This window comes from Mobula birostris, chromosome 5 (genome assembly GCF_030028105.1).
Source record: "Mobula birostris isolate sMobBir1 chromosome 5, sMobBir1.hap1, whole genome shotgun sequence".
Lineage (NCBI taxonomy): Eukaryota > Metazoa > Chordata > Chondrichthyes > Myliobatiformes > Myliobatidae > Mobula > Mobula birostris.
In genome coordinates, this window is record NC_092374.1 from 113,396,611 (window position 1) to 113,415,793 (window position 19,183).

Below are 19,183 nucleotides of genomic sequence, written 5' to 3' on the forward strand. Positions count from 1 at the left end.
ACGTATAAATCTGTTGGACCTTCGAATTTACCATTTTAAGAACTGTATCTGACTTTACCGCTTTAAGAACAGTTTTCGCATTTAACGCTTTAAGAACCAGTGCCGAATGACGATTTGTTGAACGGCCGCATAGTGGTTAACTTCCAGTTGAGGTTTTCATTTTTTAAAATTATTTATCCGTGTTTAATAAATGTTTGGTTGTTTTTATATAACCTGTCTCGATTGATATTCATTGTTGCCGGTTAGTTAACACCTACATAAACCGAAAAAAAAAGTAAAGTACAAATACAATGTACTGTAACCTTTTAATCAAAATACAGCATTGGAGGTGGAGACTAAAAGCCTGCCGTTGTTTGTTGTTGTTCAACAGCCGATCCAGATATTTTCCTGATGCTGCCGTGCTGCTTTTGTTACCATGCACACATTATATTTTCATTATATTAATGGTATGTAATATTTTTACTGTTAAGTACAAATGTATGATGAACAAGTGTAAGATAAAGACTTCTTACCAGTCGCATATAAATTCAGAGTCAGAAATGATGGCAATCCCAAGCTACCTCATTACACAGTATATTCCAAAATCCCCAAAAATCCGAAATCTGAAACACTTCCGGCCCCAAGCAATTTCGGATAAAGGGGTACTCAACCTGTATTATAAAACCCTTGGCTTTAGAAAATAAAGCGAAATAGTAATATAATCACAGTTTTGGGACTTTTTTCTTGTGTCTCTGAAAACAATTAACCTATTTATTTAGTTTTTGTTTCTGACATTTTAGCTGGTGCAATAGCATCTGTTAGCTCGAAGAAAGCACTCGAATTTAGAGTTTCTTTTTGAAACTATCGAACCAGACTTTAACTTAAGATTCTTTAAAAGAAAAGTATTCTTTAGCACTTTTCTTGTTGTTTGCATAATATGCAAGTCTTTTTTTAAATTATTAAACTCACCCAGTTTTTCTTGTGATTGGATCATTGGAAGAATTCCATATCTGTCCTTAGCAAAGTCCTAAAAAGGGAAACCATATTTAGTACACTGGAGGCTTACATATATCGTGAACGGTAAATATTCTATAGATCAGGGGTTCCCAGCCTTTTTTATGTCATGGACCAATACCATTAAACAAGGGGTCCCTGGATTCCAGGTTGGGTACCCCAGTATAGATGATAATTTGATTATAGCAATTTCATATGTAAAGCAAATGGCATTCTACCGCCACAAATTTTAAACAATTGTATTGATACATTTAAGAAGGCCTTTGTTATTCTTCACAGGAACTTCTATCACTATTGCAACTTACTATGAAGTTTATAAGAAGCTATTACATACAGTAACTTTACATATACAGTGCTTTGTAAAAATATTCAGCCCCAAACCTTTGTTCACCTAAATGAGTATTTAGCTGAGAATTTTTATTCATAGTAGAGCCCTCCCCATAAAAAGGGACAATTGTAAAGCGTGAGAAACTGAAAATACAAAACCTGAAATGCCAGCAGTTCAGAAGTATTCATTCCCATTTGTCAGTACTCAGTTGAACCACCTCTTGCAGCTATTATAGCTAGTAATCTTTTTTGCTATAAGTCTCTTAGCTTTGCAAACATGATAGACACAATTTACCCATTCCTCCCTGCAAAATTAGTTGGGGAACAGTGGTAGACAGCAATTTTGAGGTCTTGCCATAGATGTTTGATCAGGTTAAGGTCAGGACTCCGGGCCACTCAAGGACATCCATTTTCTTCATTTCAAGTCACTCCATGGTTGCTCTGGCAGTGTGCTTTGGGTTGTTGTTATGCTGAAAGACGAACTTCCTCCCCAGTCTAAGCTTTCTGGCAGAGGCTATAGCAGGTTTTTATCCAGGACCTCTCTGTATTTAACAGCATTCATTTTCCCATTAATCCTGACCAGATTTCAAGTCCCTGAAAAGCATCCCCATTGTATGCAACCTCCACCACACTTCACAGTAGGCATGGTGTTACCTAGCTGATGCACAATATTAGATTTACGCCACATGTATTGACTAGTGTTGAGGCCAAAAAGTTGCACTTTAGTCTCATCTAACCACAAGACCTTCTACCACATCTTTACAGTATCTTATCAGTCACTGATTCTTGAGACTTCAGTGAAAACATGTCCCACTAAGAAAAGTGCTAATTCCATAGAAAATGAGTAACATTTTCTTATTTAAAATACTCAGAGCTGATCAGCTGATGGTCTTTTGCAGAAATGCAGTGTTTTTTTCATGTTTGTTTTATAGACAATAGGTGCAGAAGTAGGCCATTCGGCCCTTTGAGCCAGCACCGCCATTCACTGTGATCATGGCTAGTCATCCACAATCACTACCCCGTTCCTGCCTTCTCCCCATATCCCTTGACTCTGCTATCATTAAGAGCTCTATCTAACTCTTTCTTGAAAGCATCCAGAGAATTGGCCTCCACTGCCCTCTGAGGCAGAGCATTCCACAGATCCACCACTCTCTGGGTGAAAAAGCTTTTCCTCAAATCCGTTCTAAATGGCCTACCCCTTATTCTCAAACTGTGGCCTCTGGTTCTGGACTCACCCATCAGCGGGAACATGTTTCCTGCCTCTAGCATATCCAATCCCTTAATAATCTTACATGTTTCAATCAGATCCCCTCTCATCCTTCTAAATTCCAGTGTATACAAGCCCAGTTGCTCCGACCTTTTTATGACAGTCCCGCCATCCTGAGAATTAACCTTGTGAACCTACGCTGCACTCCCTCAATAGCAAGAAGGTCCTTCCTCAAAATTTGGAGACCAAAACTGTACACAATACTCCAGGTGTGGTCTCACCAGGGCCCTGTACAACTGCAGAAGGACCTCTTTGCTCCTATATTCAACTCCCCTTGTTATGAAGGCCAACATCATATAATTTTTAATTTTATAAATTATATGATTATATGATAGCCCAGTACCCACAAAATCAATTGTCCTCAGACAAGAAATTATCATTTCAATTTGATAAAAAAGTGTGAAAAAATTCATTTAAGATGTATAATATATATGACAGATGAAAGAGTAGAGTGAAAAACCTCTTTAAAACTAAAAGCAGTGAATTTTCAACAATATTTACTCTTATTTTGTGGTTGCTCAAAATGTGTCCCAATTTTTTGTCAACACCATCAGATATTTATAAAAAAGCAATAAAATCAGGCAACCACATGTTCAACTATATTCCTGAGGACCCCCTTTCCACCCTCTACATCTGCTAAATGCAACAAGGTCAAACAAGCTCCTGTAAGTTTGCTATTTTTCAATAATTTTTACATATTTATTGATGTTGCTACTGTCACAACCAATACGTGTCAACACTGTCTCTTTTGTACAGAAAGAAATATTTTAAATTATGACATATATTCATGCATTTTAATTAGAGGCCCGGGGCAGCTAGCAACAGAGAGAAAACATTATGGCTCCTGTATGCAACTCATGCACATCCTGTAAAAAAGTGTTTTCGTCACCACCATCAGACATCAACACCATCCGGTTTTCTGTCTGACAGTGGTGACACACAGTTTGACGGTGTTGACAAAAACATCCAAATCATCCTCAGTGGAGGTTTGAGTATAATTTATGATCACAATAAACAGTAATATGGCTTGTAATGTTTCATTAACCACTTTATTTATACTATACATAATTTCCCCTTTATTTCTTTCACACACAGGCCTACAATATCTCCTTACTATATGTATCCCCAATGACTAAAACCAGAAATGAATTTAGTTGCACCATTTCATAATCATTTTATAGAACTTCACCAAATTAAACATAATTAAATTCATAGTAATTTTGCACAATTTCATAGTAATTCCATTAAATTCTGACCTTCCTTTTATGTACTTTAGGAAGTTATAGCACCAATCAGTGGAGGAGCAAAGGAGAAGAAACAGGGAATACTAAAAAAAGTGGGCAGAGAAAACATATAGTGAGCCAGAGTTAAAGGAGGAATACCTGAGAAAGGAAAAGCAAAGATGGAAGAAGAGAGTAGAGGATGGGAAGATAAAAACGATCAGTGATTTGAATGAAAGGGAAAAGAGGAGTAAGAGAAAGGCATAGAAATGTAGACAGCAAGAGTCAAGGGAGAGAGTCAGTAAGAGAGAGGGCCCAGAACGCCCAGAAACTCCGCCAGATAGTCCATTGGATCAGACTATACAGGAGCCAGCTCGCAGTAGGCAGGGGAAAGGGCAAGAAAGAAAACAAGAGCAAGATACTTGAGAGAGATGAAAGCTTTGAAAAATAAACTTCAATAGATAATAAAAGATAGGAACAAACTGAAAACGCGTTGGCCACAAGCGCAAACTAGAAATAAAAAACACAAGAATCACCAAGAAAAAAAAGAGCAAATTCTACAGGGAAGCAAAATCTTCCATGAAATGGTTGGGAGAAGCCTTTGCAGTACTCAGTTCTATCATATTGCTGAAGGTGACATGCAGACATAAAATACACTCCTTTCTCAACCACTATAACCTGTACCAGCAACAAGGAAAATCCATCAGGTCATACCTTACGGAAACAGCATCCATTGCAGATCATTGTCATGTTTCTGCAGTAAGCCACAGAAGTGCCAGTATTTCAGCCCAACAACATTTCAGTTGACTGAAAATACACATGGCAGGGTACAGGCTGAGGAGAATGATGGCCCTACCACAATGGGAAAGAACAGAGGGCCTTTGGTAATGCTGATGGAGGAAATGGAGTAGGAACCCCAGAATGGTCCTGACGGGACTACGACAGATATATCTGCTGGTGTCATTAATTGTGGAGATTGGCTTGCAGTCATTTTTAACTAAAATTGGTGGTTAGCAAAGGCTGTCACTGCGGATGCTCATCATCGATGTTCAAGTGGAGTTTTTCCACCCTCATGGGCCCAACACGCGCTTCCATCCAAAGCCAGGTGGAAAGGATATGTGCTTCGTACCAGTTGAAGATATTCTGGTCAAACTGATGGAGCCATCATCACCGGGTCGTGCAAGCAGGACAAGAGAGATCTACCACCTGTCTGCTGAAGTCATGGACTTCATAGAGAAGCATATTAATCGTCTACTTCCTGATAAAGCTGACTGGAAGTTTTGGAAGATTCTCAAGCCCAGAAATGGATGGAATTTTTTTTTTCCTGATGTGTTTTCTGATGTTTATGCTTAAACATTGCAGTTGTACTGCAGTTTTTATCTTGCTGTTTACCGTTGTTGTTAATATTTACAGAAGGATAAAATGTATATCACAAATTGTTATTTGTTGTACCAAATTGATAAATAAAGTTGTTAAGCAAGGAAGCATTGACTTGAGTGGTGAAAAAGTTGGAATTGTTTGTTGTAATTAGGCCACTGCCACCATCGTCAGATGGAAATTTCTTTGTTTTAAATTAATATGCTTACAATCTGTTCCTCCAAAACAGTTGATTTATTAAAGTAATTGTCTCTTTAAAATTAAAAATGTGTTTTTTTATGTCCAAAATGGTTATTTTGTATATTTAATGCTAATGATAAAAGTTGCATGATGTAAGAGCTTTTAAAGTACACATGAAGTAGTATTTAAAAAATGAACAAAAGTGAATATTCAACATTTAACAGCATATATGTGTACCTATGGTGTAGACACAATGATTTAAAAGCTCTAAATTTATACAAGACTAAATAAATAGAAATAATTAGCTTGTGTCTGACTGTGTTGACAAAAACTAAGTAATGACAGGCAAAACACATCTTTTAAGAAAACATTAAAAAATCAGGAGGTTTCACCGAAATATTGCTTGATTGCTGAGACCTTGTTCTATAAACATATAAGTTTAGGTTTCTTAACATTTAAATTTTTTTCTTTTCAAAATTAAAACCTGTTTTATCCACATTCTCAAGAACAGTGCAGTAACACCTTGTAAAGTCTTTATGGGGATGAATATTTTTTCAGCATCACAATTTTGGTTTTTAATTTATACTAAATGGTTGACAGGTTTTAGAAGTTTTCTTTTGATTTGAAATGATACACAATGTTTTGTAAATTAGCTCAAAAATGCTGTATCAATACATTTTAAATTTAGAAAATGAGACAGTAAAACGTGAAGATAGCTGCGGAGACTGAATATTTTTTCAAGGCACTATAAATTTATAACTTTACATACAATACAGTCATAAAACTAAATATTTAAGGTCTTGTCTAATTGGTTTAAAATTGTCAGAATCTTGCACTGAAATACACTCTGATGCTAATTTTGTTATTGCAATATCATCGGCCTTAAAGACCAAGATTGAAATTCAACCTAACATTGATTAAAAATTGTTCAGAATCCATTAATAGCCAGACCCCTACAACACCTGCATTCTCAAAAACATTTAATCAACTTAAACCTTTTGCTTTGATCACCACCATATTAACTTGTGGTTTCCACATGGAATTCAAGTGAATATGCACTGGAAAATGTTCAGGAATATTTTTCGCCATCTTTCCCACTCCATGTTCATGAAGAGTAGGTAGAAAATTTGCCCTTTATTTTTCAGGAATGAAAATGTCTCTACCTCTTTTTTTCCCCCATTTGCAAGTTAGGTGCAAAGGTGGCCAGGGACCTTTGTAGGCATGCACACCCATGGCAGTATGACCCAAAGGCCAATTCAACTATTTTGATTATTTAGGAAATCATTTCAACAAAGAGTTCTAATTATACATAGTTTCTTAATGTATCCGAGAAATTCTTCAAGTTATCTATGGGGCAAGTTCACAATCAGGAACTAAGCTAATACAGCACGCAGCCACCATCTTAAAATACATTCTTCATCCATGAAGACTGATGTATCATGTTCCACTACAAAGAAAGAGACCTCTAAATACACATCCTCAAATGTAGAAAACAGAATGCTCGCCAGCATGTTTAATTTAAAAAAAAAATCAAGGGTAATGAACTAGAACAGGAAATGCAACACAAATATTTAAGGGAATAATGAATTGTGAAGCTTTTTGCATATCCTGAAGGCAGCCCAAAGCAACCACACTACCCCAAGAGCCAGGTTAAAATTCCATGAATTTACAAGATGAAAGTGGATGCTCCCAAACAGACATACAAAATAACAAAACTGCACTAAAATCTCATCATGCTGGGACACAGCCGAAACAAGAATGAAAATAAAATCATGTAGGTGATGGATGACTTCCATGTGATATAATCAATACAGAAGAAAACATGTATTCTTAAGAGAACCAAACATGCTTAGGTTTTAAAAATCTTTAGTTACCAAACTGGGAACTGGAGATCTCAAGACTTATTAATGGACCAGATGAACTATGCTGCAGTGTTCTTAACGAGGTAGCTGAAGAGGTTGTGAAGACATTTGCAATGATCTAAGAATCACTAAATTCTGGAACGGTTCCAGAGAACTGGAAAATCATAAGTATCATTCCACTCTTTACAAAGGCACGGGGGCAAAGGGTAGGAAAGTATAGGCCAGTTATCAACGAATGATTGGCAACAGGTTAGAGTCTATTATTAAGGATGAGGTTTTGGAGTATTTGGAGGCACACCATTAAATAAGACAAAGTCAACATTGTTTCCTTAAGGGGAAATCTTGCCTGACAAATCTGTTGGACTTTGAGGAAATATGAGGCAGGTTGGACAAAGGAGAGTCAGAGGATGTTGTTTCCTTGGATTTGACACGATGCCACACGAGACTGCAAAACAAAACAGCAACAGATGGCCGAGAGTGGGAATAAAGGAGGTCTTTTCTGGTGGGCTGCCATTGACTAGTGCTATTCCACAGGGGTCAGTGTTGGGTCCATTACATTTCACATTATAGGTTAATGGTCTGGATGATAGAATTGATGGTTTTGTGGCCAAGTTTGTTGATGGTAGGTGGAGGGGCAGATAGTGGTGAGGAAGCAGGGAGTCTGCAGAAGGACTTATACAGATTAGGAGATGGAATACAGTGTAGGAAACTGCATGGTCATGCACTTTGGCATAAGGATCAAAGGTGTAGACTAATTTTCAAATGGGGAGCAAGTTCAGAAATCAGGGGTGCAAAGGCACTTGGGAGCCCTTGTGCAGGATTCCCTAGAGGTGAACTTGTACGAATCAGTGGTAAGGAAGGCAAATGCTGTGTTAGCATTTATTCCAAGATGACTAGGCTATAAAAGCAAAGGTATAATGCAGAGCCATCATAAGGCATTGGTCATACTGCATTTCGAAAATTGCGAGCAGTTTTGGGCTTATCCAAGAAAGGATGCGCTGGCATTGGAGAGGGTCCAGAGGATATTTACGAGAATAATCCTAGAAAGAAGGGTTAGTGTATGAGAAGCATGTGGTGGCTCTGGGTCTATACTCACTGGAGTTTAGAAGAATGATGAGGGAAATCTCATTGAAACAAATTGAATATTGAAAGGCCTAAATAGAGTGGACATGAAGAGGATGTTTCCAATAGTGAGAGTCTAGGATCAGAAGATACAGCCTGACAATAGAACTATGTCCCTTTAGAACAGTGATAAGGAGGAACTTCTTAGTCAAAGAGTGGTGAATCTGTGGAACTCATTGTCACAGGCGGCTGTGGATGCCAAATCATTGTGTATATTTAAAGCAGAGATTGACAGGATCTTGACTGGTAAGATCATCAAAGGTTAAGGGGAGAAAGCCAGAGAATAGGATCGAGACAGAAAGTAAATCAATCATGATCAAATGGTGGAGCAGACTTGATGGGCTGAATAGCCTAATTCTGCTCCGATGTCTTATTGCCTAATGGAAAAGTATTTACACTAACTTTGGCAAAGCTATTTAATGGTAAAAATTAGCAACATTTCTGGACACACTACAAATTGTAATATTTAATTTTCAAAAGTTAAAATAAACTTAAAATTGTAAATTTAGATATAACCTACCTCTTCATCTGCTTGGTTTTCTGCTGCCTATAGGAAATAAAAATATTAACTATCTTAGTTACATCAATCATTTTTTAATAAAGTAATCAAATACAAATATTGATATTCATTTTAACATTAATTATGATAGCCAGGCAATTATATAATTATATAATGCAATTATATTTTGTATTTAAAAATTTGAACAACTACATCTCCATAGCTAGGTTTCAAGAAATTTTCCTTAAAGTACTTCTAAAGAAAATTTGTCAAATAGCCATCCTGATAACTTGAGAGCTGACTGCCAAGCTAAATAATCTAAATCAATACATGAGGAGTTAGCTAATCTCAGACAAAGTGGCAATTTGGTACTACATTTAGATCTTCAGGGTCTTCTTTTTATGGATGAAAGATGTGGGTAAGAAAAAGCAAAGGTATATTGGGAATCCCTAGTTATCATCTGGTGACAAATGCTGGAAAATGTCCATTTTGTGGACTTTGGGAGAGGACAAGATTTGGTTGGGGTGAAATACTTCCCATGATTACAGAGATTCTTGGTGCTCTCTAAAGAAGAATGCCCTCTGGGTAGGGCCCCAGAAGCTTGCTGACAACCATGAGATGCAGACAGCATGAATCATTAGTGTCTGGGAAAGAGTGGGAAAAACCTGGAGTAAGACAAAACACAGCATACTTCTTGTGAATTAAAATACAAACATATTTCCTGCTCTGAATGCAGTAATCTTTTAACTTACAAATTAAACGCCACAACGTATGTTGGAAGAGTGGATTTCACAAAAGAGGCTAAGGTTCTGATATCTTTGAAGTTGAGCACAAGATCAAAGGCAAGCTAACCTCCATAACTTGAGCAAGATCTTCTGTCACCAATTATACTTACGAATTGTAAAAGCCACATCTACATCTGCAAATCTAAATAATCTAGTTATCCATTTTCCATAAATGGCGTGAGCAAGCTCACGCATCTGAAAACATTTTTAAACCAACCAATTTGGCTTGCTTCTCCGCCTTTTTAGCAGCCTTTTCTGCTTCTTTCTGTAGCTTCTTTGCTGCTTTCTTCGACTGTGCCTGGTCCTCCGGGACACTGTAGGATCAAGTGGCAGCAATCACTGAAATGCTTTTGAAATGGCAATGCAAAATTATCATCTTGTTATTTCTACCTATTAACATTTTAGAAATGTCCTTCCGGATGGTAGTAAGTTATTAGGAAGTAGATGGAATTCTATTAGATGTGGAGATGATTTTGTATTTTACAATGCTGTATTCCACACTATATTCCCTATTAACAAAAATAATTATAATAGATCAAGGTTGACAAATAATCCAGTTGATATTCAATTATTAAACAACTTCAGGAAATAAACACACATGAACTTTTATTGTGGGATACCAGCTGTAAGGAAAACAAAGAGAGTTCCTCTAGCATTTTGTGCGTGTTGCATAAGTTCAAAACTTGTTTTGATGTTAGTCATCTTGTTACTTCCACTTAAATTAGAATGCCCAAGCCAGGGACATTCAGACATAATGTAATCACACTGGACTGGAATCAGACTCAGCGTCTGATGAGCACCAGCCACAGCTGACTTTCACAGTCAACAGCCTGGCTATCAAATGCTGTTCTGTAATTCTATAAATGCAACAGGACTAGAACAGATGTTATTCAGAGATAAGTAACAGATTTGCTTTTAGTCCTGAAGTCCATTGATCCTTTGTTATTAACATTAAATAGCTTTTATTAAACACAATGCTAGCAACAGGCGACACCCAACTCATTCAGCCCTGTTCATTCCATTGTAATAAAAGAACTGGGTATTTTTGTCTTTTTTGTGAATGTAACATTACTGCCAACTGAACATAATAAAACAGGAACAAAAGTTCGGTTGATGTACATTAATATTAAATATTTTGACATACAAGGCTTCAAGTAATACTGTTGATAAATTACGTACAACACTCCTAAATTCTTAAACACAAAATAATCTGCAGATGCTGGGGTCAAAGCAACACTCACAACACGCTGGAGGAACTCAGCAGGTCGGGCAGCATCTGTGGAAAATGGACACTGCCCCACCTGCTGAGTTCCTCCAGCGTGTTGTGAGTACTCCTAAATTCTTTGTATCCTGAAGGAACAAAATTTAAAGTTCAAAGTAAATTTATTGTCAAAGTACTTATATGTCCAACATACAACCCTGAGATTCATTTCCCCAAAGTCTAAATTAATTCCAAACTTTACACCATTTTAATCTACTGAAATTATAATCAAATTCAGCCGACCTTTTTCTTAAGCATTAACATTCGTAGAGATGATTGCATTAACTTTTGTAATTCAGGGGAATGCTAAATACTAATGTAAAAACACTACATTTTTCAGGAAATAAAATGCATTTTTCTCCTGGAATATCTTGTCTTTATTCAAGTTTATGGATCTATATTCATAGCTCAACTTTTATCCATCAAATTACAGCCAGCAAATCACCATTAACGAAGATTTTCTTTCCCATGCCATATCCAGAAAACTCACCTATGTATGCCAGCTAATCCTCATCAATGCAATGCCCTTTGGCAAAGGCATACAAAATCATGAGGCATATTCCAGAATGGTCACCTTTTCAACCTATCTTGACCTGCCATTGATTCTATCATTGTGGTCGGCTTTCTGCTACAGCAGGTAATACACTGCCTTAAATCTATGGTGATCAAGGTTCACCGTTCCACTTCTGTTTGCACTGACTTTGTATATTAACCTTGTGATCACTTGGCTCTGCCTGGTTTTCTCCCACATCCCAAAAGATATGTTGCTTGATAAGTTATCAGGTGTATGGCTAGTGGGAGAACCAGGGTGGAATTGATAGGTTGCAATGTGTGAGGGAACGGGATTGAAAAGAATGTTCTGACAGCAAGCATAGATTCAAATGAGCCAAATGGCTTCTTTTTACAATGATAAAACACAAAATACAGAATTAGACTGCTGATTTGATTTTGGATCTTGAATTAGAAATCTGAATTAAGCACTGCAACTACTCATGTACTTAAAGATTCAAGGTACATTTATAATCAAAGAATGTACAAATTATAACCTTGAGATTTGTCTGCTCACAGGCAGCCGTGAAGCAAGAAACCCGAAAGACCCCAATTAAAAGAAAGACCAACACCCAATGCACATAAAGAGAGAAATACACAAACCATGCAAACAGCAGAAGCAAGCAACAGCATTCTGAACCAAATTGAGTCCTTAGATCTGAATCCCCACAGTTGGCCCAAGCCTCAGTCTCAGTTCAACATATTAGCAGGACAAAGATGACAGACATGAAGCACAGCAGCCGGGCAGTCTCACAGCCTCAGTGTCGCGGAGAGAGGAGTGAACATCACAGGAGGGTAAGCAAAATCGGCCTGACTCTCGCCTCCAGTCCCGACACCCTACCTTTCCGGTCTATTTGGGTCAGCGTTTAAATTGTCTAAATAGTGGATCGTGCCTTGGATTAAGACCTGGGCCCCACCACCGTGAAACACTCTGGGCCTAGACCATGCTACCCAGTGATTCACTCTGGATCCCGCTGCCCAGTCTGAAGCCGTTCTCCATCTCTCCAATTGGCTTGGCACTTATGGCAGTCCAACCTTGCACCCAGGTTAGTTGGACAGGCATTGAGACTCCCTTGCCTCAACGTCTCCTCTCTGAATCGCTCACTTCAACCGCATCTGTGTTGATTTTGCAACGCACCAGCACAGATCATCCTTCAAATTCACTTCACCTTCACTCATTGTTTGCAATGACAGTTTACTACAATTTACTTCAGAAAAGGTGTTATTTAGAAATATTTTTACCGAAATTCTTGCCTTTCAAACTACAGATAAGCTGTCGCTCGCCTTCAGTGGCGCCATCTCAAATGGTGGTTTATTCTGTTTCATTGCCACAAATTTCATTATTCTCCCTGGCTGGAGGATGCCTGCAAGCTCAGCATCTCTTTCAGCCTCAAACGACATCATCTTTAGGAAGTGCACAGAGGCAGAGCAAGACCTGTTGCCTCACGGCTTGAGCAAGCCAGGTTCAATCTGACCTCTATTGCTGTCAAAGGGGAGTTTGCACATTCTTCAATAGCGTGGCTTCCTCTCAGGTGCTCCAGTCTTCTCTTACATCCCAATGATGTGTGCACTGGTAGAATAACTGACCCCTATAGTAGCTGATGGGTATATAAGAAAATCCTAACCCTTCCAACGGTGAATTATTCGTTTGGTTGTGACAGTGAACATTCTTGAGATGCCACAGTAGTTGAATGACTGGGAAATTAGCCTCACATGTCAAATAATTTTTTCGTGAAAAGTGGATTATGATAATATTTGAGGAGAAAAAATAAACTAGAAGTAGAAAATAACTGCCAAAACACAGAACAGAGCATAGGAGCCATATTTACTGATACTGGTTACAAAGAGCACACAAGTCACAGAATGCAATTCCCCAAGGAAGTCACATGCTAGTCTTGGTTGGAATATCATATGGCAAGAACGTGGCATGTATAATAATCTAACATCTTACCTCTGACCTACAAAGAGATGAAGAAATCAAAACTTGGTTAAGCTAAAGCAGCGAACAGATGGACACATCAGCTTTCAGTTACACTTAAATCAATTTGTGCATTGGGAAAAAGGAGTGAAATCTTTGGTGTGACTGACAAAAGTTATACATTTAGCTAATGAAAGTCATTATAAAAGCCTAGGATGGTATGACTATTAAAATGGGACATATTTGTGTGGAAACTTAGCCAAATTCAATCCAGTATTAGAGCAAAGGAAGGTAAGTTCACATGCACTGACACAATTCTGGTTCCAATCCACACAAACCCACAATTACTGTAACTGTTTTCTTTAAAATCCAGCTGTCCAAAACTATGAATGGATACACCTGCAGCTTTTCTGAATGGTGGGACAATGCGGAAAATTCAGCTTCAAACATTTCCTCTGATAAACAGGAAATCCTGACTGTGATTTCCTTCACACAACACTTGTGTCAAAGCTTGCAAAATAATAAAATCCACCATTAGCACCAATGTGTCCAACTAAAATCACACAAAAGACATTAACCATTTAACACTATTAGTTAACAGAGGATCAGTTAGGACAATTAACTTCCATACAATATTTTGGAGGAAGAATAATGACAGTTGTATCCACTCTGTAGAATCAGATATCCTATACGTCTTGATAACTTGCATTATTCAGCTGAAGGCAGTGAATGAGAAGTGTAAGGACCCTGGTTCTGACGAGGGAAGTGTCATAGTATTTGAATTACTTGCTATCATCTTATTTTTAAAATAGCACACTCTGAGAGGAAAAACATGTTTAATGTCCTTTATCAGAGTGCATTATGAATAGATATTGTATCCCTTTGATGATAAACAGAGTTGTATAATGAATCATACAGCAATTAAATTACTCAAATGAAAGTAAAATGCAGCTGGATACACCAAGTGGTACTCAGGAAGTGTGATTCACTGGCTTGTCCCTGCAATTCTCCATGTTGCCGTAGCATACAAACAACTCTGCTTTGCCAGATCTGCTTAGTAATGAAAAAAATGCTGTTTAACAGGAAAGTCTTCCAGCTACGTTTCTAGATTTGCCACTGTTCTGTTTCCATAGGAAATCACCTGCAGATAACAATCCCAAACAGTAATCACTGAAATAGCTCAAAGCTTGTCCTGACAGAGACACTGTCCACAGACCAGCTCAGAATTAACATGATTACAAACAAGATCAATGTTTAACAGAGGACAAGTCTGCCAGAAGACTCTTGTAGATATTGCATACGAGAAACCAGTTTTCAGTGCATTGTAATTTATCAATACAAACAGAAAAACAATCTTTTAAGAGAGAGAAAATGACTAAAGCTGCATTCCTACCCATGTGACAATAAAACATGAAAGCTGCTAGCAAATTAGATTAAGGAAGTGACAGGCTAAAATGAGTCATTTTTATATTAGTAATAACTCTAAATAACAACAGTACTCTTTATACTATTTGTTCCAGTCAAATATAAGGGTATGGAAATTTATTTCTTTTACTCAAATAATCAAACCATCACCTCCAAAGATGAACATAAAAGATTCATTTATTTTTAACTGAACTAGCTTCTGATTCCTCCAACTGATTCAACTGGCATTCCACACTGCATAACCATCCACAGGTAGCAGATCTCTGAGCCATAATCCTAGAATATCCTAAATGACTCCGGAAAGGCTTTTGAACATTCTTGATTATCACTGATTATATATTTAAGTAAATATGAAAAATTATTTACTTAAAAAGCACTAGAGATGTTTCACTGATTGGAGACCTGTAGCTAGTGGTGTGCTGCTGGGACTGCAGCTGGGTACATTATCATCTATATTAATGATTAGATTATGAGAACTCAGTCCTCTTTTATTGTCATTTAGAAATGCATACATAGAAACATAGAAAATAGGTGCAGGAGTAGGCCATTCGGCCCTTCGAGCCTGCACCGCAATTCAGTATGATCATGGCTGATCATCCAACTCAGAACACCGCCTCAGCCTTCCCTCCATACCCCCTGACCCCCGTAGCCACAAGGGCCATATCTAACTCCCTCTTAAATATAGCCAATGAACTGGCCTCAACTGTTTCCTGTGGCAGAGAATTCCACAGATTCACCACTCTCTGTGTGAAGAAGTTTTTCCTAATCTCGGTCCTAAAAGGCTTCCCCTCTATCCTCAAACTGTGGCCCCTTGTTCTGGACTTCCCCAACATCGGGAACAATCTTCCTGCATCTAGCCTGTCCAATCCCTTTAGGATCTTACACGTTTCAATCAGATCCCCCCTCAATCTTCTAAATTCCAACGAGTACAAGCCCAGTTCATCCAGTCTTTCTTCATATGAAAGTCCTGCCATCCCAGGAATCAATCTGGTGAACCTTCTTTGTACTCCCTCGATGGCAAGGATGTCTTTCCTCAGATTAGGGGACCAAAACTGCACACAATACTCCAGGTGTGGTCTCACCAAGGCCTTGTACAACTGCAGTAGTACCTCCCTGCTCCTGTACTCAAATCCTCTCGCTATAAATGCCAGCATACCATTCGCCTTTTTCACCGCCTGCTGTACCTGCATGCCCACTTTCAATGACTGGTGTATAATGACACCCAGGTCTCGTTGCACCTCCCCTTTTCCTAATCGGCCACCATTCAGATAATAATCTGTTTTCCTATTTTTGCCACCAAAGTGGATAACTTCACATTTATCCACATTAAATTGCATCTGCCATGAATTTGCCCAGTCACCCAACCTATCCAAGTCACCCTGCATCCTCTTAGCATCCTTCTCACAGCTAACACTGCCACCTAGCTTCGTGTCATCCGCAAACTTGGAGATGCTGCATTTAATTCCCTCATCCAAGTCATTAATATATATTGTAAACAACTGGGGTCCCAGCACTGAGCCTTGCGGTACCCCACTAGTCACCGCCTGCCATTCTGAAAAGGTCCCGTTTATTCCCACTCTTTGCTTCCTGTCTGCTAACGAACTCTCCACCCACACCAATACCTTACCCCCAATACCGTGTGCTTTAAATTTGCACACTAATCTCCTGTGTGGGACCTTGTCAAAAGCCTTCTGAAAATCCAAATATACCACATCCACTGGTTCTCCCCTATCCACTCTACTAGTTACATCCTCAAAAAATTCTATGAGATTCGTCAGACGTGATTTTCCTTTCACAAATCCATGCTGACTTTGTCCGATCATTAAGAAATGATACAATGTTTCTCTGGAGTGATAGCACAGAAAACAGGACAGACCAAAGACTAACACTGACAGAACCACATAATTATAACATATAGTTATAGCAGTGCAAAGCAATACCATAATTTGATAAAGAACAGACCATGGGCACAGTAAAAATTTAGATGATCATGAGGCAAACTGGATCAGTAAATTTGCAGACGAAACCAAGATTAGGGGTGTAATGGACAGCGAGGAAGGCCATCAAAGCTTGCAAAGTGACTTGGACCAGCTGGGAAAGTGAACTGAGCAATAGCAGATGGAATTTAATACAGACAACTGTGAGGTGTTGTAATTTGGGAGGGTAAACCAAGGCAGGACTCACACAGATCCGTAATTCCTTTGAAGTGGCATCATCACAGGTTGTAAAGAGAGCTTTTGGCAGATGGCCTTCATATATCACAGGATTGAACAACAGGAGTTGGGACGCTACGTTTAAATTGTATAAGATGTCAGTGAGGTGAAGCTTGGAATATCGGGTGCAATTCTGATTACCTACCTAAGCTTGAAGGAGTGCAGAGAAAAGTTACACAGATGTTACCAGGACTTGAGGACCCAAGTTACAGGGATAAGCTGAATAGGTTAGGACTTTACACCCTGGAGCACAGGAGAATGAGGAGAGATCTTAAGTAAGTATAAAAAATTATGGGTGGTATAGATAAAGTGCACACTTCCCCCCTCAGGTTGGATGAGATGAATACTAGAGATCATAGGTTTAATGTGTAAAGTGAAATATTCAAGGGGAATCTGAGGAGGAGACTACTTTGTTCAAGAGGCTGGTGCGTGTGTGGAATGAGTTGCCAGTAGATGCAGTTCAAATGTAACACGTTAAAGCTAAGGAGCCAAACACAAAGTGCATCCAGCCCCGAGCATAGGACATCAGTGGTCCTTCCCTGGACCAATATAGAGTTCAGCAGCAAGGCAGCATTTGATGTAACAGAACAAGCCCTTCAACTCACAATGATTCCAAATGAAACGGCACATGGTCTACATCCTTCCTTTCTACGTCTGCTTGCGTGCCCCTAAAACATTGCTATCATCTATTTTGCCACAATTTCCCCAGTAGTGCATTCCCAGCATCTACCACTGTGTAATAAAAAAAATGACTTGCAATTCCACCTTGGCGTGGTAAGGGAGGAAGACGGCGCGGCTCTTTGTGGCAGGTTTGGTACCAGGAAGTCGGGTACACATGGTACTGCAGGTCTAAAGTGAGGTTAGTTAGTGCAAAACAGACGGGAAGGTTGGTGAGACAGACACACACAAAATACTGTACTCCACAAGTTGGTAGATGGTAATAAACTACTAACGTTAAGGGTTGATCAGTGTCGGGGCATGGGATGTCTTGAGAACAATGAAGGGAAGATGTGAGAGCCAGGGTGTGGAAGATGGGAAGGGAAACGAATGCGTAGGGCCGAGCGGAAGACAAATGCTGGAGGGCACAGGAAGGAGGGAGAGAGGGGGAGATATATATATATATATATATATATATATATATATATATATATATATATATATATATATATATATATATATATATATAGAGAGAGAGAGAGAGAGAGAGAGAGAGAGAGAGAGAGAGAGAGAGAGAGAGAGAGAGAGAGAGAGAGAGAGTGTGAGTGTGTGTGTGTGTGTGTGTGTGTGTGTGTGTGTGTGTGTGTGTGTGTGTGTGTGTGTGAGGGAAGCCCCGAGGCAAGAGGGTGGGCTGGACTGGGAAGCCCCTGTGGGGAGGGAGGGGTAAAGGGGAATTGGAAAGCCCCGGCAAGAGGATGGAGAGGATGATGCAACGTTCGTGAAAGCTGAGGTTCTGTCATCCTTCATTTTGAACTATAATTGTTTTATTATGGCTGCCTTTCTGTGCTTAAATCTTACCCCACGGCTTCTTCTTTTGTCATCTTGATGATTTCTTTACAAAGAACCGACTCTTTTAATGAACGAACAAATCTCGCCCGCGGCCGGCTATTTGCCCCACTGCGCAGCCCTGACGAACCGGAAGAGGATTACTGCACGCCAGCCACCTCTCCGGGTGCAACAGACGTTCCCAAACATGGATCCGGGCAGGCACAACTAGCCGGGGTGGTAGAATATGCGGACAGGCAGAAGCTTGGGTTTTTAAAAAAATCTGTTAAGCAATGGAACCTGAAAGAGTGGAAAGGAGAAGATCATTCTGAAAGTTAACAGAAAATAAAACTAATTTTAGAACAAGTTAAAAGTATACTTTTACCATGCATGTATTTTTTAATCATCCAAATCAATTCCTGATTTATGCCCCTAAAGTAAGTGAGCAGAGTATGGTTGTGAGAGACAATATAACATTTGTTTTGGTGTAGAATCAAACGTCGTTTGGAAAATGCTCGTGTAGTCTACTGTTAGATCAGTGTAGCACTTGGAGCAAAATACAATCTGCAGAAGGGACTCGATCCGCTGAGTTCCTACAGCATATATTTGCTCCACATTTCAGAATTTGATGTACTTTGTAAAATTGTTTAATTTTAATGTCATTGTTTCAGGAAGATATATTTTTCTACCACATTGTTTTTAA

General features: G+C 38.8%; 1 protein-coding gene across 2 annotated transcripts in view; it reads right to left on the minus strand.

Moving 5' to 3' along the window:
* dars1 (aspartyl-tRNA synthetase 1) overlaps positions 1-18,647 on the minus strand; it is an 86,827-nt gene extending 68,180 nt beyond the window's left edge. The window contains exons 1-4 of one of the 2 annotated variants that reach the window (XM_072258586.1): positions 18,514-18,645; positions 9,850-9,946; positions 8,869-8,895; positions 949-1,006 (exon numbers count right to left, since the gene is read on the minus strand). In XM_072258586.1, the coding sequence (XP_072114687.1) occupies positions 949-1,006; positions 8,869-8,895; positions 9,850-9,946; positions 18,514-18,536 (205 nt within the window). In that variant the 5' untranslated portion in view covers positions 18,537-18,645. Of the gene's footprint in view, positions 1-948; positions 1,007-8,868; positions 8,896-9,849; positions 9,947-18,513 lie in introns of both variants that reach the window. The other variant, XM_072258587.1, reaches the window with a different exon arrangement.
* Positions 18,648-19,183: the final 536 nt, after the last annotated feature.